The 26,899-nt window shown below is 45.0% G+C and overlaps 2 protein-coding genes across 6 annotated transcripts in view; one reads left to right on the top strand and one right to left on the bottom strand.

The window, feature by feature from the left end:
• Positions 1–4,483, bottom strand: part of GON4L (gon-4 like) — a 90,623-nt gene extending 86,140 nt beyond the window's left edge. For all 4 annotated transcript variants that reach the window (XM_061183320.1, XM_061183321.1, XM_061183322.1 and 1 more), the window contains exons 1-2: positions 4,438–4,483; positions 2,066–2,596 (exon numbers count right to left, since the gene is read on the bottom strand). In XM_061183320.1, coding sequence (XP_061039303.1) covers positions 2,066–2,570 — 505 coding nt within the window. In that variant the 5' untranslated portion in view covers positions 2,571–2,596; positions 4,438–4,483. The remainder of the gene's footprint in view (positions 1–2,065; positions 2,597–4,437) is intronic.
• A 1,656-nt stretch (positions 4,484–6,139) lies between these two features.
• SYT11 (synaptotagmin 11) lies at positions 6,140–24,518 on the top strand. 2 transcript variants are annotated; one of them, XM_061185916.1, is made up of 4 exons: positions 6,140–6,420; positions 12,742–13,559; positions 22,242–22,362; positions 23,878–24,518. In XM_061185916.1, the coding sequence occupies exons 1-4, from the start codon at positions 6,387–6,389 to the stop codon at positions 24,186–24,188; spliced, it is 1,284 nt and encodes a 427-aa protein (XP_061041899.1). In that variant the 5' UTR covers positions 6,140–6,386; the 3' UTR covers positions 24,189–24,518. The 2 variants fall into 2 exon arrangements, with proteins under 2 accessions (XP_061041899.1, XP_061041898.1); XM_061185915.1 differs by having other exon boundaries at positions 22,239–22,362.
• The last annotated feature ends 2,381 nt before the right edge of the window (positions 24,519–26,899 follow it).

Here is a 26,899-nt window from a genome sequence, read left to right as displayed (position 1 = left end):
TTATCTACACTTGGATATTTGTAAACTGACCACTGAAAATATCTCTAGATTCCACTCCTCAATAGATGAGTGACTTTGAACCCCTACTTAATTTTACATTCCTTCTCTAGCACTTTAATCCTGCATTTTCCTCCATTTCCTCCTGTCTTCATGTCACAAATACAACCTAGCCAAGGAAAAAGTTCTATAGTCTTGCCACCCCCTCTAGCGATTTCCATTCTCCCATGGCACAAATTATTACTGGGGCTTTCATCCCTCCCTCTTTAATTCCATCATTTGATTTCCTTTTTCCAAAAGACTCTCCTAAATCTACTCTCAAAGATCATCAACCTTTAAATGTAATATTTTCTCAGGCATCATTATATCTCCTTTGTCACTAAATTTTAAATGATGTATCTGTTCTTAAAACTCTCCTCCCAGGGCTTTCCTGGTGGCGCAGTGGTTGAGAGTCTGCCTGCCAATGCAGGGGACACGGGTTCGAGCCCTGGTTTGGGAAGATCCCACATGCCGCGGAGCAACTGGGCCTATGAGCCACAACTACTGAGCCTGCGCGTCTGGAGCCTGTGCTCCGCAACAAGAGAGGCCGCGATAGTGAGAGGCCCGCGCACCGCGATGAAGAGTGGCCCCCGCTTGCCGCAACTAGAGAAAAAGCCCTCGCACAGAAACGAAGACCCAACACAGCCAAAAATAAACAAATAAATAAAATAAAGAGGAAACATTTTTAAAAAATACAAAAAAAAAAACAAAAAAAAACTCTCCTCCCTCCTTGACTTTCACTATTACTTCTGCAGTTTTCCCTTCTGGGTCATCTTCTTCCATGCTCCTTTCCATGAAGAAGAACCACAATTAACACTTTTCTAGTCCTACCTCTTACCAACTGAGATTGAGAAAACTCCAATCTCAATTTTCTATTTTTCCTTGATGGCACCTCACACTCCATATATCTAAAGCTGAACTCATTTCAACCCCCTCAAATACCTTCCCCGTGAAGGCATGCTTCACCATCCCCCAGTCCAGTTATCTTAAATGGTATCAGTCTCTGAGTAATATTAATTCTTTCTTTGTAATGTCTCTGAGATATACCCTTTCTTCTCTATCCTTACTGCCAACATCCTACACCAATACTTTATACAGTCTCAAGGGCATAACAGCATGGCTCTGTATAGTAATCTGGATCTATCCTTTCTATCTGAAGCCCTGCTACCCTCCCACAGAAACACAGCACTTCTATGTGTTTGTAGAAAATGCTATTCTGCCTCCACTCCTTCACCACAATCCATCGAACCCTATCAATCCAAGTTCTGATTTCAAAAATCCTAATTACTTGTACCACACTAGCACTTAATCACATAGTATCTTAAACTGCTCCAAATGAATTATCCATAATTCATTTGGAGCAGTGTCTTGTCTTCCCAACTAGACTATAAGCTTTTTGAGGTCAGAACTATGCCTTCTGCTTCTTTTGTTAATTGGCTATAACCTTCAGGAAACGTTGAAACACTTAAGTGTGAAAAACAAAGCCCTTCACAATCTAAACACAATCTACCGCTCTGAAGATATCTCTCACTACCTCTTCTGCCTCTGCCTCTGCTCAGACTGCTCTTGGCCTAAGATACTCCATGCCACCAATCCATCAAACCACAACTCATCTTTCAAGTCCTAAGGGTTATGTCACCTCTGTAGAGCCTTACCAAATGCCGCAGGCAGCAGTCTCTCCCTTTAAGCCGCTGCCCCTCCTCAAGGCCCACTTCATAAATACTCACCAAATCACAAAAGGCCATACATAGTTCATCCCTCCAGAAATGATGAAAAGGTAAGAGAAAGGAAAGAAAAGGATACAGAAGATGATCCAGGAAATGGCAGGGGAGAAGAAAGTTTCCACCCATTCATAACGCTCAATGCTGACCCTTACAAGCACCACAGCTCCAATTCCATAGCAAATCAGCATCCTCTTTCAGAAACGCTATTTTGTAAAGGCACTGCAGAGAGTGCGATGACAATAGCAAAGGCAATGGCAAGCTGGTACTGACAAGGAAAATGTAACCTAAGACCTTCCATATCTTACCTCCTTCTTCCTTGAATTCTTCACTAGGATCTCCTGAAAAAGGCTCCTTTGCGATAAGATGATCACCTCTGTCTTCTTGAGCAACTGACCCAGGCCTGAGTATAATTTTCTTCCCTCTCCTTGAACTAGTGGCCTGCAGTTTTCCTTTACCAATGTGTATATTTAGGGGCTGGGAAGACTCCAAGGAAGGCAGGGTGATTCCCTGAGAGATGGCCACATCGACAGCTTCTACAACTGGTGTATTTGTGTCCTGGGTGAGCATCCCAGAGCTCAAAGATGGGTCCTCCATACCAAGCTGATTTCCTGCATCCTGCACAGACTGCACTTCAAGGCCAGCTGCTCTGCCATAACTTGGACCCCAGGACACTGACACTGACCCCAGGTCTTTAACTTGGTCAGATTCTGGTTTAACAGCTGACTCTAGGTCTAAGTCATCTTCCTCCTGGTTGCCCTGATGCTGTGGGGACTCTGTCAATGTAGTTCTTCTCTTCTTACAGGGCAACATTTTGCAAGTCCCACTTCTGTTCCATCCTGAAAGGATAAAGGCAAGTTCTTATCACTTTCCTATTAATTAATGATAATAACATTTCCTCAAATCTTTTCACTTATTCATGTTCAATCATGAACACGGTACTTTACACCAAATGCACAATGTCCCATTAGGTGGGAGGTGAGAGACAGTGTTAGACTGCCTGAGTTCAAATCCTAACTCTATTACTGATTAGTGTGTTATCTTGGCTGAGTGACTTAACCTCTCGAAACTTCGGTTTCCTCAACTGTAAAAAATAGTAATTGTTCTCACCTCATGGAGTTGTTATAAGAATTAAATAGTAAGTGATTAGTGTTAGTTATTATTATTACCATCAGGGAGGCAGAACAACGTGATGCTGAAAGCAAACTGTGGAGTCAAACTGTCTGGATTTGTTTCCCAAGTAAGCTTCTCTCCAGCTTTGTGACCTTGCATAAGTTACTTAAACTGAATCTCAGTTTCTTCAGCTATAAAATGAAATAAAAATAGCACCTACATCCCTATCATTAGATAGTAATTTCTTAGATCAATAAATGTTTGCTACTGTTGCGTTCATAAACAGGTATTTCCATTAACAGAAACAATCCAAAAGCAAAGTGTGGTTGTTTAAAAAGGTTAAACTATATTAACAGAAATTTTGTGTTGAAAACAAGAAAGAGATTCCTAACTGTTCTCTATACTATGTTACTTCTGGAATCTTGGCTTCAATTCTAATTATCACATTTTAATGGCAACACTAACCTAAAGTGGACGGTATCTTCTCTTATGTTCGCATAGCAACTATTTGCAAACCTCTTTTTTCATACTTACCACTTTTATGATTGCTTCTTGTCTCCTTCCCACCACCCTGCCCCAAAACAATGTGCTTTTTGAGTGAAAGGACTCTTTTCAGCTAGTACGCCTAGGACTCAGCAGTATCTGCCCTATTATAGATACTCAATAAATGTTCCTGGAATGAATGAATGAGTGTGTGAACTTCCTATTCTGTGCTTATTCTATGCCGCTTGGATCAAGAGCATCATATAGAAACTGACTGCATCTTTCTACCCCCAAAAAACTTTATTCTCAATACAATAGGTCCAAAAATAGAATAATCGGCCTCCTGTTACAGTGAGTTCTTCATCACTGACAATGTTGAAGCAAGGCCTGAACGCCCATCTACCAGGGGACTAGATGAAAGCGGGGACTAGAGGACTGCAAAATAAAGTTCTTTCTAAGAGTCTCAAGTATAAGGTTAGTTTCAAACCTCCTTAATTCAGTTTTTCCAGGACACTAGGAGAGATTCTCCCACCCATGCCAAATCAACTGATGTCCTTATCTTGATAATTAAAGTTCAATAAACACCTGAAGATTCCGCTGATAAGGGAATGGAAAGGGAGAATGAAGGGGAGGGGGATTAGTTCAGGCGAGTCGTATATTTCAGATAAATTACTGAGGTCCAAAAAAGGAGGAAAAAAAAAAAAAAGGCAGCTACTATTCAAAGTCAGCAGCGTGCAGGGATCAGCTCCGGCACTTCAAAGACAGCAGAGGCTCTAAAGAGCCCCTCCCCCTTTGGGAACTGCAGTCAGACCGACAGTGAATGAATGCAAATCCGGAGGCAGGCCCAGCGCGGACCCCTCCTGGGAAAAGATTTCACAAAGGGGTCCTAACTGCGCTTTTGACCTCGCCGCCGAGCGCTGGCCCAAGTCCCCACTCCCAGCTAGACGCCTTCACTCCCCTATCTCTGTCACGCACCCCGCACCAGCCCTCAAGCCCGACCGCCTCAGCCTGGACATCCTTCGCCCGGACATCCAGCTCCCACCTGCCTCTTCCCGCCCCGCGGTACACGACCCAGTACCCTCACCAGCCTGCCCGATCCCGCGGAAACTCAGCTTCGGTACCACCGGAAGTCAGCCAACGTCGGTAACTGACGTGCGCGCCCCCGAGTCGCAGTGCGCGGCGTCAGGGCATCAAGGAGCATGCGCCAACCACAGGTGCCATCTTATTTTAGGGCAGAAAGAAGCCAAAGGGCTAGTATGTCCGTTGTTGGCAAAAAAATTTAAAGGCAATACCTCGCTTTCTCTGTCCATGGAGCTATCCTACTCAAAACAAACCTGGGGGTTAACGTTCAGTGGTTTAAGTTGACAATTAATCCTTCTCGCCTCTAGACACCTGGAATACAGGACCAAGGAAATGGAGAATTCATAAAATTTCAGAAAGAGGAATCACTGGGTTACAAATAGTGCAGTTTCCTGAATAAAGCTATGGCAGTCTTGAACTCAATCCATAGTAATTATTCATATCTGTATAATACTCTGCTTACAAAATCCTTTCACCTACGTTATCAAAGGTGATTTTTTTTTTAATCTTCACAATAAATCCTATGGGACAATGGTATTATTATACCTTCCAATTTACACAGGACAAATTTTTGGCTCAGCTGGGTAAGTGATTTCACAAAGATACACAGCTATCAGAAGGAATCAGGTATCCCGACTTAGCTTCTAATGCATTAATCCAGTGTCCAGGAAGGTGCCTGGGGCATAGTCGATGTCCAATAAATCCAATACATGTGTTTTGAATGAATGAATAACTCCTAGAACTGTTCTTTCCTCTTTTCTACAAGGACAGAACGTCAAAGCTGAAAAAATACATTCAACTCTCTCACTTTACAGGTGAACCATCAACAAATATTTATGCATTTAAATAATTTATTTGACCTGATTCTGTCTGTAAACAGAATCCGACAGGATGAAAGTATCCACAGCCAAAAATGATGAACTTGATGTAATCATGGAGATAACCGCCAGTAGTCTGACTCTTACGTGAATCACTCTAACTCTTCCAAATGCCAAGGAAATCTCTAGAAGCTTGGAGTTTCACTTGTGTCCTGCTTTTGAAACTACAGAATACACAGATCTGTTGGTTTGCTCGCTGGCTCTCTCTCTCTCTCTCTCTCTCTCTCTCACTCACTTCCCTAAGCAGTTCTAAGCACTTGAAGATTTTGGAAAAGAAATATCCAACACTGATTAACTTTAGCACTCTTTTTTAGTCTTTTTTAAAAACAGCTTCAATTTACACATCACAGAATCCATCCGTTTTACTTATACAATTAAATTATTTTCAGTAAATTTTCAGAGTTGTGAAACCAACACCAGGTTTGGTCTTTAATCAGAGCTTCTGAAGTTCAAGAAAGTTTCCATAATAATCTTTAGTGGTCTCAGAAACGCATAACAATAAAGGCAACTAATACTGAAATGCAGGCAATATAGAATTTTATTTTTCCAAAATCCTGCCAGAACATTCTGCTGCTATATTAAGCCCAGGGAACCGGAATCACAAGATCTAGGGGATCTCAGACGATAAAGTACCTACACTTGTCTTTAGGCCTCGGGGTTTTCGCCTTATAGACCCACAGCCCATCAGTAGGCGGGGTCTCATTCTCTGGAAATCTTGGCGATGGGAGGGGTGCTCTCCCAGAGATCTTCCGGAAAAGGGCGGGGCTTGCCTTCCGGAACTTTTCGGACAGAGGCGGAGTCTTCTGCCGAGGGCCGTTCGGAGGAAGGCGGGGCCTACCTCGCATCAGGACCAGTCTGGCTGCACCTGCTTCCTTAGCTCAGAGCATCCCTGGAGCATCTTAAGAGGCGACCGCAGCTGGCAACCAGAGACCAGACCGTCGCAGGAGGCGTCCGCCAGATACCTTCCCCTTCCCCTGACCTAGCACTCTGCAGCGGGGGCCTCCGTACCGACCGGAGGTCCCAGAGTTGTCTGACCATTGCAAAAGCATTTATAGCAATAGCCTCTGATTACGACATGGCTGAGATCACCAATATCCGACCTAGCTTTGGTAAGTAGAATCTGGCAAACTAAGCCTGGGGTAGGCGAAACCGTTGCAAAGCCAAGGGAGCCCAGCAGCTGGGCAGAGCGTGAAGCCCAGACCAGGGCCTTCAAGTGCCAGCGCCTCTAGAATCAGGCCTGTGGTGGTGGGTAGAATCGGGCCTACAGTGGTGGGTAGCAGGCAGTGTACGGCACCCGAACTTGAGCTATGGGCTGCACGGGCTGAGAAGGCCAGAGCCACACCGAGGGTGGGGAGGTCCAGGATGCTAAAACCTTGTATGGTGCAGTGTCAGCACTGCTGGAGGTGAGAAGCAGAGAGCTTGAGGAGGATGTGAACCCCTCCTTCTGGGGGAGGAGAGGTGAGATAGGCCGAGCCCTCCCCCTTGGGGCACGCAGGGCGGTGCCCCTTCCTCCCCCTCCCACTCCTCAGGGCTGCGGGGGAGGGAGGTGGCAAAGGAGATGGGGCATCAAGATGGCAGCTTGGGGACTGTGGGCTGTGTGGCTGGCAGCCAGGGGAGGCGGCGGCCTCTGGGGAAAGAGGGGTGCGGGGGTGGGGAGCAAAAAGGAAGCCACTCCTTAAGCCGGTCAGCTGGATGCTGGGGCTAGGAGGAAACGTGAGCCCTGCAATTTCTATTCTGCATCGTAATGATGGGGTCCGTCCGTAGCTACCAAATGGCGCTTGGCGCTGCTGGGCTGGGGGATGACGTGATGTCTATTTCTGGGCCTCCTGGCAGCGCCTAGGCTCTTCTTCCCAGGCCTTTGTTCCCTGTTTCCCTAGGCTGGCTTTTCAAAAAGGGGGACTCACCCGCGCTCGTGCTGGCGGGGGCCCGATCCAGGCCGGAGGGGGAGGGGCGAAAAAGGCCGAGCCCGGGGGAGGCCGCTTTGTGTACCAGAGAAAGCATTACGTCATCTCGGAGCTGCTGGTCCCCGACCCAACCCTACAGGCTCCAAGATCAGTTACACTCCCTGGAGCAGAGTGGGGTAGAAAATAGGGAAGCATATGGGAAAGAAAAGCTCGAGAAGCAAGTTTTTCCTCTGGGGGATTCCTCCAAAATGTGCTAGGGTAGCAAACTTCCTGTGCTATGCTTTCCTGGCCCCAAAATAAAAAAGAATTGTCCTGTTTCTCCCTCAGTTCTATCCCAGTTTGTATGGGAGAAGCCAGTGAGAGTTGCTGTCAGCCTAGGGTTCCTCCTTGTCCCTTAAGAGATTCTATCCCTCAGACAATCCAGAAGGTTTGAGCATCCAGACTCCAGTGTTTAGGGTGGGGCCACAATCCAACTAGGAAATGGCTTTTCTCACTCCCAAGTAAAAGGTTTATGGAAATGAACAGAACCCAGTGTGCTCTATCCCCTCAATGCCAGGAAGAAGACATCAGATCAGAGAAAGTATAGGATGACAGATCACACCCATTTACTACTTGTTTGCACTGATTCCCTAAGGCTAAATCTTGATTATATTTCTTTCTTCCACTTCACCTTCTGCATTTTTATTCTTTGAGTCCTAAATTTCCAAAATAGATGTCCCTTTTGTCATCACATGAGCACCTCATGATTTTTCTTCTTGCTCTTTCTTTTTCTTCTTATGCCTTCTTTCCAACATATTCTTTTCTTTTAATTGCAGTTCCAGAGTCCTTGGAAAGTTAGATGCTGTAGAGCATAATACACTGATCTCATTTAGAGGGAATGTTAGTGGAAAAAGAAATTATCAGGCCCTTACATACTACATTTTATTTAATCCTTACAAATATCCTCAAGTGTATTCATTATTATATATATTTGCTAGATGAGGAAACTGAGGCTAAGGGAGATAAAATAACTTGGCTAAAGTAAAACAAACTAGTTAGGGTAGTGCTAAGATTTAAACCAATTTCCAGTTGATGCCAAAGTTCATTCTCATTTTACTGTGTCACGCTGGCCTACTTGACAGGGAAAAGCTATTTTAGCAAAGGAAGTGTCAATAAGCAGGGCTGGTCAGAGACTGAGAGAATTGGACAAAGCCCAGATGTGTCTTGCAGATCTTTAAATCCATACAGAGGATCTCCTCTACAGAGAACTGCCACTTCTGACTTTTTCACATCTCATAGAGCACTTCATTTCAAACTCCCTAGCCCTTGAGAGATTCACTGAGCCAACACTCAATTATCCATGACCTTGGAGGACAAAAGCAGCAAGCAGCATGGGTCACTGCAATTTACAACTACTTGAAAACACTCACTTCAGCTTTTAGTTCCAACTTCCTTTTCCCACCAAGCTTTTGACTAAAGCTAGACAATATCTCTGATTTTTCTAGTTCACTGCCTTGGGGGTGGGGGGAGAGAGGCAGGGGTTAACAAATAGTAAAATGAAGAAGAAAGTAGGGCAAAAGTGGGAAACAAGGTGGAGGAGATCACCTAGGTAATTCACAAGTAGATTCATCCATTTCTCTTTTTTTCCTTCTCTCCTCCTGAAAGATGAGAATCCTTCTTCTTCTCTTTTACCTGCTCCACCTCTATTTTCTAGCAATAAAAGTTGAGGCATTGTAAGCAGCAGTGGGGATCTCTCAAGATCACAGAGTAATCTATGGTAGAGCCAAAAGGATAACTCGGGTGTCTCCCAACCCAGGCCTTTAGACTCCCTTTCAAATCATTCTCAAAAATATACTTGTCTTGGTAGTTCCCTGCTTTTCTCTTCTCATAGACACAATCAATATTCGGTTTTACTAATCGGTAGCAAGCAATTTTCAGGAAGTCCCTCATGGGTGAATGGAGAGCCACTTTTTCAAATTGTGCCTATGCTGATTGACAGTTGAACCCAATCAATTGTTCAAACAAATATTTACTGAGCTCCTGTTAGATGCAAGAGACTCAGGGATTCAAAGATGAACAGGGTGTTGTTTCTGCCCACTCTCAAGGTGCTTACAGCTAAGGCTGCTCCCATTTGGTGAAACCTCTCCCTAACAGCTTTTATTTCACTTGATACTCTGAAAATAAATGCTGTTGTTATTCAGTATGGCCATGGACACAGTCACCTTGGTTTACTGTGTTAAATGGCTTTACTCCTAATCTATATTAATATTTCAAAATGTAACCACTTCTTTTCTTACCTGGTCCCTGCTTTCATAGAACCATGGAATGTTTGAAGTAGAAAGAATTTCAGAGACATTTATTCCAATCCGCGTTAAAGAAATCTTTTTTAGAATATGCCTGACCAAGGTGATCCAATCTCTGAAAGTTTTCAAATGGAGATTCACTGCCTCCTGAAGCCATCTGGGCCACTGAGAGGCAGTTCTAACAATAATTTGAGTCTTTTCATTGAGTCAAAATTTGTCTTTCTGTAGCCTGTACGCACTGGTGTTAGACCTGCCCTCCAAAGTAAAATCACATCAGACCTTCTTCCAGCAAAATGCCTTAAATAATTGAAGAAAGTTATTATTCCCAGACCCCTCAGCTCCAGTTCCTTCAATTTCTCCTCACTTGATATGGTTTCCAGGCCCTCTACTATCCTGCTTATCCGTAATGTACAGACATTCTGGTGTCAGATAGACCAGGGTTTAAATCCCATCACTGCCATTTGCTACTATGTGGCCTAGTGTAGATCTGAGTCCCCAGCTTCCTCAATTGTAAAGTGGGGATATTAATGGTACCTATTCAGTGAGTTATTTGTTTCGGAGAGAAAAATCTCTAACATGGGGCTTCCCTGGTGACTCAGTGGTTGGGAGTCCGCCTGCCAATGCAGGGGACACGGGTTCAAGCCCTGGTCCCGGAGGATCCCACATGCCGCGGAGCGGCTGGGCCCGTGAGCCACAGTTACTGAGCCTGTGTGTCTGGAGCCTGTGCTCCGCAACGAAAGAGGCCGCGATAGTGAGAGGCCCGCGCACTGCGATGAAGAGTGGCCCCCACTTGCCACAACTGGAGAAAGCCCTAGCACAGAAACGAAGACCCAACACAGCCATAAATAAATAAATAAAATTTAAAAGAGATAAAAGAAAATCAATAATTTAAAAAAAAAAAAAAATCTCTAACATGATGCCTGGCAGGGATATCATAAAGGTACACAAAAAATAGCAATTTTTATTCTTGTCAGTACTAGATAGAATACTCCATATGTGTCGTGACCAGCGCAGATGAAATTATACTACCCCTCCTGTGATCTGGACATTGCACTGATAATATAAGTTAGCATCAGCCTAATTATACTCCAAGCTTTTTGTCACCTAAACTACTAAGTTATTTTTACTCACACTCATCAAGTAAGGTCTCCCATTCCCTATCGATAGGTTTTGAAGGGCAAATAGAATTTTACATTTATCCCTGTTATGGGTAATAATATTGACCTCATTCTGTTTTTCCAATCTGTGGAAGCTGTTTTTTATTTTTATTGAGGTATATTTGATTTACAATATTGTGTTAGTTTCTGATGTACAGAATAGTGATTCGATTATATATTTTATATATAAAAGTATATTCTTTTTCATATTCTTTTCCATTATGGTTTATTACAGGATATTGAATATAGTTTCCTGTGCTATATAGTAGAATCTTGTTGTTTATCTCTTTTACATATAGTAGTTTGTATCTGCTAATCCCAAACTCCTAAAGTGGAAGCTGTTTTGTATTCACTAATTCATTTGTTCACTGAACACTTACTGTGTGCCACATGGTTCTAGGACCTGGGAATATAGCAGTGAACAAAACAGTCACTATTCTTGTTACACTTACCTAGTGAGGGAAGACAAACAAATATATGTCAGGGGTAATAAGTGCTATGAAGAAAAATAAAGCAGGGTAAATGGGATATCATCTTACTTGGAGCAGTCAGGAAATGCTTCTCTGATAAGATGAGGTTTGGAACAGAGGCCTGCAGTGAGTAAGCCGTGAGCCAGGCATATACTTGGTGGAAGGATGTTCTGGGAAGAATCTGGAATATGCTAGAATCACATTTATTTCCTTATTTCCCCTGCCCTACCCAAGACTTACCCTAATGAGTAGTATGGATAACTATAGGCCTTATCTAGATCTTTAAGGCCTAAACTCAATTTGGCTTCAATGAACTTAAGGGGGAGGAAATCCCCAAACCTAATTATCTAAGTCAGGGGCCCAATTTGTGCAGGAAAAGACAAGACTAGAGGAGGGGAAGGAAAAAAATCTGTTTCTCTTTAGTTATTTGTTTACTTAACAAATATATATTAAGTACCTGTTAGGTGTTTTTAGTGCTGGAGATACAGAAATGAGCTAAACAGACAAAATCCTTGTCCTCATGAAACTTACATTCTAGTGAAGACAGACAATAAATAGTAAAATTATATGTGTGTGTCTGTATATATTCTTATGTGTATGTGTGCGCCTGTGTATGTGTGTGCGTGTGTGTGTGTGTGTGTGTGTGTGTGTGTGTGCGAGAGAGAGCGAGAGAGAGAGCATGACAAGACATGTAGAGAAAATTAAGCAGGGCCAGGAAGTGTGGGTCTCAGGGGTGGAAAGGTTTACACTTTTAAATAGGGTGGTCAGGGAAGACCTTACTAAGGTGACAAGGTCTGACATTTTCCACAGTCCCTATTTCTCCCTATTTAAAAGACTTGTATTTCATATTAAAAGATTTTATTATTTTATCTTAAAACACAAGTATTTTAATTTAATTATTTTATTTTATTTATTTTATTTTATTTCATTATTTTATCTTAAAATACAAGTATTTTAAATACCTGGGAGCTGAAATTTAGAACATATTTCAAGTACTTAGACTCAGAGTTCTTCTACTTCTTACCACCCACCTACTTTTATCACCCTTGGGCACCCTACCAAAACCATCCAAAATCAATCCCACATCCTTCTACCCTACCTGTCAGTCAGTCAGTCCACACAAGCCCACTGTTGCAAACCCTGTGCTGGATGCTGTGGAATATCCTCCTGAAACCAGACACAGCTCATACCCTTGTGTAGCAGTTGAGGTGAATGGGTTCTCATGTAGAAAGGTGACCTATAACACCTTAGTTGACCTATAGCCGACCTATAGGGCGGCTTTATGTGAAACACAAATCAATATGAGCAAACCATACGTGCTGAGGGAAGGCAAAGAAAAGAACAGGCAGTCAGGTGGGGCACTTCAGGGGAGGCTTTCTAGAGAAGGTAAGTATTTCATCCATGTTTGGTGGAAAGGAAGAGCCATGGATTGGTTGGAGAGGATGGGTGAGGGCATCTCCAAGAGAGGGGAGAAGTTCATAAGCCCAGATGAGCAAGTTTTGCTTTGGAGGCTAGGTTACAGATTAGCTTGGCTCCAGCCAGAAGCACTAAGCAGGGGTGCTCTGGGCAGGGGTTGAGGTCCACCTGCCTTGACACGTCTCTGGTCTCCACCTTCAGATGTGTCACCAGTGGTCGCTGGCCTCATCGGGGCCTCTGTGCTGGTGGTGTGTGTCTCGGTGACCGTCTTTGTCTGGACATGCTGCCACCAGCAGGCAGAGAAGAAGCACAAGAACCCACCATACAAGTTTATTCATATGCTCAAAGGCATCAGCATATACCCAGAGACCCTCAGCAACAAGAAGAAAATCATCAAAGTGCGGAGAGACAAAGATGGCCCTGCGAGGGAAGGTGGACGCGGGAACCTGTTGGTGGACGCAGCAGAGGCTGGCCTGCTGGGCCAAGACGAGGGTACTAGCTCTGGGTCTTGTATAGACCAATTACCCATCAAAGTGGACTATGGGGAAGAACTGAGGAGCCCCATTGCGAGCCTGACCCCCGGGGAGAGCAAAACCACTTCTCCATCATCTCCAGAGGAGGATGTCATGCTAGGATCCCTCACCTTCTCAGTGGACTATAACTTCCCCAAAAAAGCCCTGGTGGTGACAATCCAGGAGGCTCATGGGCTGCCAGTGATGGATGACCAAACCCAGGGCTCTGACCCCTACATCAAAATGACCATCCTTCCCGACAAGCGGCATCGGGTGAAGACCAGAGTGCTACGGAAGACCCTGGACCCTGTGTTTGACGAGACCTTCACCTTCTATGGCATCCCATACAGCCAGCTGCAGGACCTGGTACTGCACTTCCTCGTCCTCAGCTTTGACCGCTTCTCCCGGGATGACGTCATTGGGGAGGTCATGGTGCCGTTGGCTGGAGTAGACCCCAGCACAGGCAAGGTACAGCTGACCAGGGACATCATCAAAAGGAACATCCAGGTGAGGAGGAAGAGTGTGTTGGGGAGGGATGGTAGGTTGGGGGAGAGAAGGGGACAAGTGGGAGGGGAGGGATGAGATGGATGGCAAAGAGGGGCTGTAGAAAGGAAGCTCTTGGCTGTCAAGGTTAAGCAGTGGTCAAAGTAAGACAGAGAACCTGGCAGGTTAGGTCTCCTCCAAGAAGCAACTTCGTGAGGAGAGAAGGGCAGGTAGCTTCTGAAATTTCACTTAGCGGTTGGCATCCTGATGCTGCATCCAGCTTCCTTGGAGCAGGCTGGCTCACCAATCACAGACCCATCACTTCAGGGATAAGGGGGCTAATTTCTTCTCCAAAATGTGTGATCTTCCTCTAGTGAACTTATTTCTCACAGCTGAGAAACTATGAAATCAGTAATTTCCCCCTCAGCTTCCCTTTCCCAACCCAAACCTAGAGATGTAAGTAGTATCATCTGTATGACTTTTAACCATTTTATAAATGCAACTTAACTGCTTCACCCTTTGGGCCCCTTACCGAGGCCCAAACCTTTGCCACAGATACTTCTCTCCCCGTTCCTCCTCTCCTCCTTGTTTGCATTAGAAGGGGGATGAAAGCCCTCCATCCTGCCCTCTCTCCACTGGGCCAGCATTGGCTCTTGAGTTATTTCAGGGATGCAAGAACTGTAACCCCCAGCCCCACTAGTTCATTTCCTCCTCAATCTGGGAGGCAGTGTAGCTCTGCGGTTCAGCACGAGGGCTCTTGATTCAGACTGCCTGGCTTCACCTTCCAGCTCACCACTTTCCAGCTGTGTGATGTGGGTGAGTTACTTAACTCTTCTAAGCTTCTATTTCCCCCTCTGTAAAATGGAGCTGATAATATTGCCTTCCTTATGGGTTATGGGGATCAAATGAGATAATATACCTGGCATACTATTGCCCTTATGGAGCTTTTACTTTAGTGGAGGAGAAATACAAAAAAATCTTGGCAATTATCACATAGTGAGTATGGTAGGTGCTATGAAAGAAGCTGTTGAAATTTTACACTTAGAGTTTCATTCCTTTTTCAGGATTTACCATTAGGAGTTAATAGCAAGGACTTTGAAGTCAGACCTGAGTTTGAATCTAAATTCCACCTGTTAAGTGACCTTGGGCAAGCAGCTTAAATTCTCTAAGTCTCAGTTTCTTACAGGAATTAAAATGATGAATTTACATAATCCCTAGCCCATAGTAAACCTTCAATAAATGGGAACCATGATTATTATTACTATTAATGATTCTATTATTAATAAAGTTTGATCCCTGGGAGAGATATATGATTTGTAGATATTTATATTTTGTTTTGACAAAGTGAAGGAAGACAAGGGAGGCCTGGATCAGTGGAGAAGAGGGTAGAAGGTTAAGAAAGGATATCAGGGCCACTAAAATCAACTGCACTTTTCCCAGAAAGAGCTCTGCCTGTAGATGCTTTGCTGATCTCTTACTGCCTTCTTCAGCTGCAATCCCACGCCGGACTCAGTGGGGAGGCAGGAGGCTCAGGACTGGAAGGAGGCTTCCAGGCCAGCAGGGCTGAGTGTGCAGTGAGCTCCCAGGAACAAGGTTTGGCCACTGCTGAAGGGCGCTGTGCAGTGTGCCAGGCTGGGGAGGGGAGGGGAGGCAGGAAGTGGCTCCCCCTGGACGTGTGTTCTTTTTATTTATTTATTTATTTATTTATTTATTTATTTATTTATGTATGTATGTTTGGCTGCATTGGGTCTTCATTGCTGCGCGCGGGCTTTCTCTAGTTGCGGCGAGCGGGGGCTACTCTTCGTCGCAGTGCGTGGGCTTCTCATTGTGGTGGCTTCCCTTGTTGCGGAGCATGGGCTCTAGGCACATGGGCTTCAGTAGTTGTGGCACGTGGGCTCAGTAATTGTGGCTCACAGGCTCTAGAGTGCAGGCTCAGTAGTGGTGGCGCACAGACTTAGTTGCTCTGCGGCATGTGGGATCTTCCCGGACCAGGGCTCGAACCCGTGTCCCCTGCATTGGCAGGTGGACTCTTAACCACTGTGCCACCAGGGAAGTCCTGGACGTGTGTTCTTACCCTCTCTGCTGTGTAGGCGCCTGTCCCACTGCAGCCAGCCTAGCCATGCCATTGCCCAGAGAACCACTGTTGCCACGTGGCCCGCTCAGCTCTACCTCACAGGGGCCAGGGGAGTCCAAACATCTCAAAGACCATTAGAGGCATTTGGTCAGGGCATAAACACTGGTCTGTTGCCAGGATACAATGAGACATCCCCGAGTCCAAGACAGCAAGAGTTCTTGTATCCTCTGAGGTTGGAGTCAGAAGGCCTGGACAGAAGCTGCAGTAGTGACCTGTCTCATCTCCCTGCATCCCTTCCCCTCTCCTTCCATTTCTTTTCCTCCAGATTCTGCCAACCTGCTCCCCTGATTCCTGACTCCCCTTTATAGCAGCTCCAGTGCTCTACTCCCTGCCTTCATCTAGCTCTCCTCGCAGGGTGGTTCTTTCCCAGCACAGCCTTCCCTGGAGCACCAGCCTGGTAAATCCACCAACTAGCTGGACTCCTTCAGACAGCTCATGCAGTCGCAGCCCACGGCTGACTGTGGAGGATGGCTCTGTACCAAGCTGCAGCTGGGAAGACATTGGCAAGGAAAGGGACTGATTTGGGCTGGGAACAAAACAGCCTCAAATCCAGGACACTGGGCAGGGAGCACAGACAATGGCATTTGCTAAACTGCCAGGGGCTCTTGGGGAGAGCCAAGCTTCTTTCCACTTTATTAACGCCCTTCAGGAGGGATAAGCCGGGGCTGGGATCCTGAGCAACACATCCCCTGGAAGAGGCTCCAGACAGGACACCCAGAGCCCCTGCAGCCCCACCCCAGAGCCTTGCAGCCTCCCAGGTGTCCTAAGCCTGTTTTCCCCAACCAGTGCCAGTGGGCAGAGCTGTGTTCCATCCTGGGTCGTGGCTGTCATCTCTCTAGTCACTCGTCCCCCTGATTCCCTAGCAGTACAGCCTCCAAACGTCTACCCTAAACCCTCCCTACTGTAGCCAAGAATCTGCCCTTTCTGGATCTCCCCATGGCTCATCAGTTAGAGCTGCTTTGGACTATTCCACACTGTCTGTAAAGAGCTCTTTCTGGTCTGGGTAGGGTACCCCCTTATAATAATAGAGCCAAATGTTCCTGGGTGGAGACTGGTGAGAACTGCATTTCTCTAGACAACCACCCACCCCTAACTGCATTTCCTGACCTTTAGCAGAGAATTCAGCTCTTGTCCTTTCCGTTATTACAGTGCAGTCCAGTTGAAGAAGCCCTGGACTGGTCATGATTTCTGACTCTGTCCATTTCACTGACTAATTCTGGGCAAGCAGTTACCTACTCTGGGCCTCAGTCTCCCTCTAGGCTGGATCACGAAGGCTAATGGGGTGACTCTGTGAGAGTACTCAGCTCTTAGGAATACAGAAAGATATAAGAAGCATTAAAAATTAACACTTAATTATTAATGAAAGAAGTTCACAGTATAGACTATAATGCCCAAAACTCTCTGAGTTGGACTTTGGAACTGGATTTTTTTTTTTAGTGACAGCTTTTTTTTTTTTTTCCTAGTATTTTATTCGGATAGAAATAAAAGTGAATTTACATTCCCATAATACATCTCCCACAAGGAGAAGGGAGGTGGTTCAGCGAGGGCTGGGGTTAAAGAAGAGACAGTGGGAAAGAAGTGATTTACAAGGCCTATAATAGAGAGTTGTTAGACTCCTAATTTCTTCAGGTCATTGTTTCCCAAACCATTTCCTGTCTTTCTACTGCCAGATTGGTGTTCATGACCTGGGACAATGGTCATGGGAATGATAGGATTCTTAGAATCTCAGATTTACAAGAGACCCTGGAGTTCATCCAGTCTAGTCAAAAGGGACTGAAAAGAAAGAAAGAAAAAGGAATGTCAGTTATCCAGGAACAATAAAGAAAATTGCTATGTAAAATAAGTAAATAAATAAAACCACACACACAAAAAAGAAAGATGCTCTATTTGTGTATTGGGGAGAAGACGAGGAGGGATGTGATTGAATGTTGAGGTTTTTGTTTCTTTTGTTTTCTCATGACTGTGATTTATGTGGAAGTAGCACTGAGAACTTCTAGCCCCAATAAAGGTTTATTGAGGACGCATGAGTCCTCCTCTTTGCAAAGATGCTGTGGCTAGAAAAATCACTGTGGGCCGGGCCCTGCTAATTATAAGAACTAGACTTATCCCTTGCCTAAGTATTTCCTTCAGCTGAACGTCTTCTTTAGGACCACTGCTCTTGTTCTTCTTTTCCACGGAGTGAGAAAGGATCCCGCTCTCTGAGAGCAAAGCCTCCCAGCTCTGTCAGGCATGGATAAAACCCTTTCTCTCCCTTGTCCTTCTGCTTGCCTGCCCCCCAACAGGGTCTTTACCTCACTAGGCCAACGGGCTGGGAAACAGAGTTCGCTCCCAGCCCTTGACAAAGAGCCCTTGACAAAGAGTCATTGACAATGCCGCTTGGAATGGGAATTGGGTGGAAAGAGAAGGGGAGGGGGGAGGGGGAGACTTGAAACTCCGGCCTTCAATGCAGAATGGAATGGTATTCAGGTGGTGTTGTGGCTGCAGACTTGGGCATCACAAAGGGGCAGCTGAATGGGGATGGGCGTTCTGCCCATGTAAAATGGCCAAAGGTGAAGGGGGGGTGGTGGGAAGCAGATGGAGAACAGTTGTCTGAGGAGTGATTTTAGGGGAGGAAATTATTGTGAAGGTAACCAGAAGTTGTCCACCTTCCCAAAGAACTAAGGAAGGGGCACGGGATTTAAATTAGGATGATTTTGCTACAATGGATGATTTAGGAAACAGTTTTTATTTTTTTTTTTGAAACAGAGTTTTAAATAAATAACCAGAAAACGTAAGTATAATCTTGTAATCAATGTTAGTTTTACAAATAAAACTCTTTTTTAAAAAAAAAAATTTTTATTTATGTATTTTGGCTGCACAGGGTCTTAGTTGGGGCACGCAGGATCTTTTAGGTGCAGCATGCAGGCTCTTAGTTGTGGCATGTATGTGGGGTGTAGTCCCCAACCAGGGATCGAACCCTGGCCCCCTGCATTGGGAGCACGGAGTCCTACCCACTGGACCACCAGGGAAGTCCCCAAGATTACATATTTAATATTTAGATACCAATATTCAAGGATGGTCCCAGAGATAGATATCAAAACTAGTTAACATTTCATTATTCATGGAAATGGAGGGGAGCAGTGGCCCAAATAATCCAGAAGTTCTTTCTAGATCAGCACTATCCACTGGATGCTGTGATGGTGGAAATGTTCTATATCTGCACTGTCCAGTATGGTAGCCACTGGCCACATGTGGATACTGAGCACTTGAAATGTGGCCAGCATGATTGAGAAACTAAAATTTTAATTTTATTTCATTTCAATGAATTAAAATTAAAATTTAAATAGACACATGTAGCTAGCGGCTACTGTATTGGGCAGGCCAGTTCTGAATGTTTTAGAAGGCATTTAATTTTCTTTTTCGTGAGGGATTACTTTCCTGATGCCATTTGGCTGTGGCTGATAGTAAAAATGAGTTTACCTTCTCTGTCTGCATTCTGACTCGTCAAAAGGAAGCAGCCCATAAGTATACTGGTTGACAAGGGCAACCAGCCTGTGATTTTAAACTGGCTGAGGGTACTTCCCATGGATATAATCAAGAGCCGGCTATATGTTATGGGTAAGGAAGAGATGTGGGGCTTCAATCTAGCAGAGAATACCATGAACATCTTTTTTAAAGTCTATTTTCTTTTGTACTTCAATTTCAAAAGCTAATGGCTAAGTTTAAAGTTCAGTCACATTCAGTACCCTACAAGAGACATTTCCATATGCTCCTGGTATGAAATATAGCCTCAAGAACTTTTTTAAGCCAAATGGAAATATCACAGTTCATTCCTCGAGGTGACTTAAGACTTATAATCAAAGCATAAACTATTCGGGTTTTTCGCTTGTTTTTCACTGATGAGCTAATTAAATTATTTACTGCTGTTGTTCTTTCCTGCACCAGCCACACCTGAGCCGGTAGTGCACTAGCCTGTGAGCTTCTGGAGGGTAGGGGTCTTCTTTGTGCATCATTTCAGCCCTAGCTGCTAGCAGAGTGCCTGGCACTTAGTGAGTGCACAGCAAGTCATTTTGGGCGTATGTAAGGCTGGTGGTGAGTTTGGTCTATTTTTGCTCAGTCTAAGAAGAATTCCTCAAGTAGGTGACATTCCTTTGGGGCTATGAAGAATGCAAGGAATAGGATTTGATAGTGGAGGAATGATTTGGTTTCGAAATTTTTTTTTTGTCTCAAATTTAACTTATTATGTCCTAAAGTCCTCCTATCCCACCTCCTTTTGTTTTCTTTATCCCAGCCTCATCCCTACTTCCTAAGCTAGAAACACAAGAAATAGTCCTCCATCTCTTCCCTCTCCCCTATATTTTCATCCAATTAGCTGCCCCAACCCAGAAAACCCTGACAATTCTTCCTGAGACATATCCTACCCCAGGTCCATCTCCTCTGCCACAGCCCTGGTTCCAGGCCTCATCATTTCTTCCCTAGCCTGTTGCAGCAGCCTCTTAACTGAGCTTTCTGACTTTGGTCTTTCTCTACTTTAGTTCCTTCTCCAGCTTTCACTCGAATAGTATTATTATTAATATACTAACAACAACAATAACTGTCGCACCTTTGCCTACAGACCTCCTCTTGCCCGGGTGCTGCAGCTGGCTCTGCTCTTTGGTTAGCTCACCCCCACTGCCCTTCACCTTCGCCTGACCCACCTCTCTGGGTTCCTGGCCCATCCCTCCTGCCAGCACCCCAACATCAGGGACACTCTCGCCTCTCAGCATTCTCTGAACACAGCCTACCCTTTCAGCACCCAAAGACTTTGTACCAGCCATTCTGCCGCCCCGCCCACGGGATCTTCTCTCTGCCCGTTGCCTGTGTCTCTTACTCACCCGCCATCAACTCAGCCCAGATGTCAGCTGGCAAAGCCTCCCCCTGAATCTCTCAACAGCACTGAGGATTTTTTTTTTTTGGCTGCGCCACATGGCTTGTAGGATCTTCGTTCCCTGACCAGGGATTGAACCCAGGCCCTCGTCAGTGAGAGCGCAGACCTACCCACTGGACCACCAGGGAATTTCCAGGCTTCTCACTTTTCTGACAAGTAACATGTTTGTTTACATCTCTGTCTCTTCTAGTGCATGATAAGCTCCTTGGGAGCAAGAACTGAGTCCTATCAGTTCTGAATCCCCAGCACCTGGCATGTAATTAGTATCCAAATTTTTTTTTAATATATATATATACATTTATTTATTTGTTTTTGGCTGCGTTGGGTCTTCATTGTTGCGCGCGGGCTTTCTCTAGTTGCGGCGAGCGGGGGCTACTCTTCGTTGCGGCGCGCGGGCTTCTCATTGCGGTGGCTTCTCCTGTGGCAGAGCACAGGCTCTAGGCGCGTGGGCTTCAGTAGTTGTGGTTCACGGGCTTAGTTGCTCCGTGGCATGTGGGATCTTCCCGGACCAGGGATTGAACCTGTGTCCCCTGCATTGGCGGGCAGATTCTTAACCACTGTGCCACCAGGGAAGTCCTCCAAATATTATTTAAAATGTTCTTGGAGGACTAGAGGTTTTTTTTTTGTTTCAAGCTCAAAATAGAGACTAGTATAAAATTTCAAAGTGGGGAAACAAAGTTGTGGGCATCCGAGGTGGCTGGAGAAGACACTCTGAAGGTCATACACTGGGGCAGGCAGAGCAGGTGTGGATATTCCCCTTGTGAAATGGAGGCACAGGCTCCAGAAGGTTCAGGGACTTGCCCAGGGCCAGCTGGTGAGTAATTGGCCAAGTTACTCAAACTCAAGTTTCCTGTCTCCCGCTATACAGTCTTCAAAACTTTTTTTATGTCAAGAACCGAATGAGGGACTTCCATGGGGGCGCAGTGGTTAAGAATCCACCTTCCAGTGCAGGGGACATGGGTTCTATCCCTGGTCCGGGAAGATCCCACATGCCACGGAGCAACTAAGCCTGTGCGCCACAACTACTAAGCCTGCGCTCTAGAGCCCACGAGCCACAACTACTGAGCCCGCGTGCCACAACTACTGAAGCCTGCGCGCGTAGAGCCCATGCTCCGCAACAAGAGAAGCCACCACAATGAGAAGCCCGCGCACCGTAATGAAGAGTAGCCCCCGCTCGCTGCAACTAGAGAAAGCCCGTGCACAGCAGCGAAGACCCAACACAGCCAAAAATTAAAATAAATAAATAAATTTATTTTTAAAAAAAATTTTTTAAAAAAGAACTGAATGAGAGAATAGGAGAGAATGCACATCTCTGGTACACACTGTGTGCCAGGCACTGTGGTGTTTTACAAATTCTAAATTATCGAATCCGCTTACTAATTCTGGGAAGTTGGGACTATTTTTATCTCCATTTTACAGATGAGGAAGTGGAAGTAGCTTGTCCCAGGTCAGACAGATGAGAAGTAGAGTCAGGATTTGAATCCAGGCTGGTCTGGCTTCAGAGTCTGCGCTCCTAAATACTAGGCTATGCTGTCTCTCCATGCAAATGATTTTATTTAGCATCAGGATTATGATGAGAACATTTCCTTTTTCCTCCGCATGCTTTCTGTGCTGTGGCCTGCTCCCTCTGCCGGGATTCTCACCTGCTCTTTCTTCTCCCCAGAAGTGCATTAGCAGAGGGGAGCTCCAGGTGTCTCTGTCATATCAGCCTGTGGCACAAAGAATGACAGTGGTGGTCCTCAAAGCCAGACACTTGCCGAAGATGGATATCACCGGTCTCTCAGGTAGCAGCTATTTACTTCAACCTATTTCTTTTTTCTCTTTTTTTTTACATTTTTTTTTATTGGAGTATATTTGCTTTACAATGTTGTGTTAGTTTCTACTACACAGCAAAGTGAATCAGCTATACGAATACATATATCCCCTCTTTTTTGGATTTCCTTCCCATTTAGGTCACCACAGAGCACTGAGTAGAGTTCCCTGTGCTATACAGCAGGGCCCCATTAATTATCTACTTTATACATAGTATCAGTAGTGTATATATGTCAATCCCAGTCTCCCAATTCATCCCCCTCCCTTCCCCCCTTGGTATCCAAACATCTGTTCTCTATGTCTGTGTCTCTATTTCTGCTTTGCAAATAAGACCTAGACGTGTCTATACCAATTTTTTCAGATTCCACATATACGCGTTAATATACAATATTTGTTTTCCTCTTTCTGACCCACCCCACTCTGCATGACAGTCTCTAGGTCCATCCACGTCTCTACAAATGACCCAATTTCATTCCTTTTTATGGCTAACATTCCACTGTATATACATACCACATCCTCTTCATCCATTCCTCTGTCGATGGACATTTAGGCTCTTTCCATGTCCTGGCTATTGTAAATAGTGCTGCAATGAACAGTGGGGTGCATGTGTCCCTTTGAATTATGGTTCTCTCAGGGTATATGCCCAGTAGTGGGACCGCTGGGTCACATGGTAGTTCTATTTTTAGTTTTCCAAGGAACCTCCATATTGTTCTCCATAGTGGCTGCATCAATTCACATTCCCACCAACAGTGCAAGAGGGTTCGCTTTTCTCCACACCCTCTCCAGCATTTATTGTTTGTAGATTTTGTGATGATGGCCATAATGACCGGTGTGAGGTGATATCTCATTGTAGTTTTGATTTGCATTTCTCTGATAATTTGTGATGTTGAGCATTTTTTCATGTGTTTGTACTTCAACCTATTTCTATCTGTCCGCGCCCCGCCCACCACTGCCCCTTGCCTGTGACCCAGACACCTCCCCTCCACCTTTCAGGACCCCTGGCACCTCTCATTGTCCACCCATTCCTCTCTCTGTCTACATTCCCTTCCTGATGAATGTAGCTGGGAAGGTGCTTTGGGTAAGCAAATGGGGTCTCTACATTTGGCAAGGTATCCTCAGTGCTATGCATGCACGTTGGGTGCTGTGCCCTTGCTCCAGGTGAGACTCGGCAAAAAGCCTGCAGGCTTTGTTAGTCCCTGTGCCCTTGAAAATGCTTCTTGGTGTCGTGGGGTTTCTTTGGCCCTGACTCGAGGTGGCTGTTCTGTTCCATGCCTGCCTCATTTCCTTGGCCCCTTGTCCAGGAGGGCAGACGTGTACACAGTCAGTGTACACTTAGTGTGCAATCACTAAAGACCACACGGGGTGGGGGGTGGGACACCAAGGAGTTGAACAGCAGAAGCCCCTCCTCCCCAACCGGAAGCCACCATTGTGTAGGAGAGGACTGTGTCATAGGCCTGTCTCCCTTTTTCTGATCTCTTTGGGGGCCCCAGATCCTTATGTCAAGGTGAACGTCTACTACGGCAGAAAGCGCATTGCCAAGAAGAAAACCCATGTGAAGAAGTGCACTTTGAACCCAGTCTTCAACGAGTCTTTCATCTACGACATCCCCACTGACCTCCTGCCCGACATCAGCATCGAGTTCCTTGTCATCGACTTCGATCGCACCACCAAGAACGAGGTGGTGGGGAGGCTGATCCTGGGGGCGCACAGTGTCACAGTCAGCGGTGCTGAACACTGGAGAGAGGTCTGCGAGAGCCCCCGCAAGCCTGTGGCCAAGTGGCACAGTCTGAGCGAGTACTAATCCTCTTCTCCTTGCCTCTAACCCCAGGGCCGGGCTGGGCAGGGACGTGGTGGGGAGAGAGATAAACAGAGAGAAGCGGACTCAAAACCTCATTTTAGCTGTAGAAGAAAATTTCTTACAAAACAAACCCCACAAAGAACACCCCACATGACCACAGCTGCAGATCAGTTCTTAGCGATGATGATTTTTCTCCTTTGCAAGGCACTAGGAAATCCCTTTTTTCTTTTTTTTTATGGGGGAAAAAAAGAGAGGGAAAGACCTCTACAAGTCTATGTATAAAAATGTAACCTTATACTTGCATGTCTAATACAAACTGAAGAAATTAGCCTAACTGCCAATATCAAGGTACAGATTTTAATCCATGAAAATTGTGTTTTGTGCCGAATTGTATTTGCTGATTACCTGAAATTGGTCTCTTTTTATTGGGCTTCTCTAGAGAGTTATTTTCACTCCCCACCTCTGTGGAAGAATCTTTTGCTCTTGTAAAACCTCATGTTTTTATCATCCCCATCTTTTCTCCCTGTTACCGCTTACATTTCTGCTCTTTGACTGAGCGCAAGGTCCAGAGGTCTGTAGTAAGCCAAGAAACAAAGGTGGAATGGATAAGGCAGGGTTTGCAGGAGAAAGAGTACTTGAGAAATGGGGTATGTTTGTTATTAGCTCTCCTGCTATGAATGGGTAAAAGGCAGTCCTTGATTAATTTGTGATCAAGTACACGAAGACATCAGACTTTTAGGTAGAATTTGGGTTTACAAAACTAGATGACTTGTCTAAAAAGAGCTTTGGCGACTTCAAATTCAGCTACAGGATAGTACCAATGAATACATCCAGCTGATCCCAAATGTAGGTATGAAGACAAGGAAAGGAAAGTGAGATGACTGCCATCTCCCTTTGTAACTGTGTCTGGAAGGACAGCCATTCGTTGGTTGATGGGTTAGAAATCATCAGAGTTTTGAAGGATTAAACTGGCCTCTGTTTTTCCAGAAATGCTGAAAACTGAGAAGCTTTAGAGTCTTCTCAAGTAGCTTAGATGAGGTTAGTTTTGCTTTATAAGGAAAAGGGACTTCAGAAATTATTCTTTCTCCTTAAATTTTTCAATCATGGCTCTTAAAAATAACTAAATGAGTAAAATGAGTACCTGTGACTAAATTAATAATAAAGATAACTTGGACTTTTTCAGAACATCCTTTCCCTGAAAACAAAGTGCTTAGTTCTTAGGACTTCTGAATCTCAAGATAAGATGAAGGTATGGGTAACCACAGAGTTCAGTCCTCCTTCTGCCAGTGGACAACAGAGGTTGAGAAAGATTCAGTATCTTGCTGGGATTACAATTCACATCTCCTTATTCCTAGACCAGCCATGTCTCTTAGAGTTGAGACTTTTCGGATGGCAGAGACTTCACTGACAATAAGTAAGCCTGGATAGGCAGTAGATATTTTTGCCAGCCTGAAAAGGAACTCAAATAAGCAGCAGCTTGAACCAAGGCCTGAAAGATTAGCCAAGATTGAAATTCCACATTCATACAAGAACATCACTATCTGACTTGCTTCTGAGAAGGGAGTTGAAAAGCTGAGTCTCCGTGGAGAGAGTGGTGATGTTGCCTTTGACATTCCCTTAACTCTGTGGATTTAAAACCAATCTGTTCCCCGCCCACCCCCCATTCTTTTTTTTTTTTTTTTTTAACCTGGATTCTTGACAATGCAGAGCAGCAGTTCTGAGCAGGCACAAAGCCCACTCTCTGTTCTTGTCCCTGTCATCCCACATCCCCCATAATCTGACTCACAATCTCATCATCAGTTGGGTTCACACCACCAGTTTCTATCCAACACTCCATGGAATGTAAATACTGTATCATACGTAGAAGAAAATAATTTTTGTTTTCTAAAAATGCATTTTGAGATAGTTTCATGTAAATCTGACAGGAGCACTCTGAAGCCCCATTAGGAAAAATTTTAAATGGTTCCTCTTCATCGCCTTAATGTCTAAAGATCAGAAATCGCTGAGCAACCCGCTTTTGTTTCCTTCCCAGAAACAATGCAAAGCAACAGGTGGAGATAGTCTGGTCTTTGCCCTGCTGTGTGTGCCTCTGTAGCTCCTCCTGACATAAGTCTGGGAAAACAGCCTCACCCAACTCCTCTCTTCCCCACTTCCTTGTAGCTTTATTCCTTGCATTCTTTGGGTCTACTGAGCAGTGGGTGGTGAGGTGGCAGGGAAGGAACCAGTAGTTCTGTAGCTACCGAGGAGCTGCCTCGGTGTCTTTCTCAGAAAAATGGCAAAGAGGCGGACAGTACAGGGTTCCTCCCTCCTACCTCAGGCCTGATCCATCGTGCCCTTGACTTTGCTGTCCCAAAGTTTCTTAGCTGGCTTTGGCTTTCACATTTGTTCCTCCCAGAGCTAACTGATAAAGGTGGAGGAGGAATGCCTACTCCTAAGAGTCAGTTAAAAGACAAGAGAGTCACATTCTAGCTTTTGCACAAGGCACTCATGGTCAGGAATAGGTTAGGGAATGGTCACTTCTGATTTTCCAAGAGTCAGTCCTTCTCTGCTGATATCTTGATTCCTTTGTGAAGACAAGAGTTTTTCTTAATAACAAGTCCCTTTTATGAGTTAGCCCTTCCTTCAGTTCTTCTCAGTGGAGCACAGCCAAGATGTACATGTTTATGAGCGGTGCTCTGGATGTGAAAACAGATAGAACTGGCTCATGGGACAGG

Source organism: Eubalaena glacialis, chromosome 3 (assembly GCF_028564815.1).
Source record: "Eubalaena glacialis isolate mEubGla1 chromosome 3, mEubGla1.1.hap2.+ XY, whole genome shotgun sequence".
Classification (NCBI taxonomy): domain Eukaryota; kingdom Metazoa; phylum Chordata; class Mammalia; order Artiodactyla; family Balaenidae; genus Eubalaena; species Eubalaena glacialis.
This window is presented reverse-complemented; position numbering and strand designations above follow the sequence as displayed.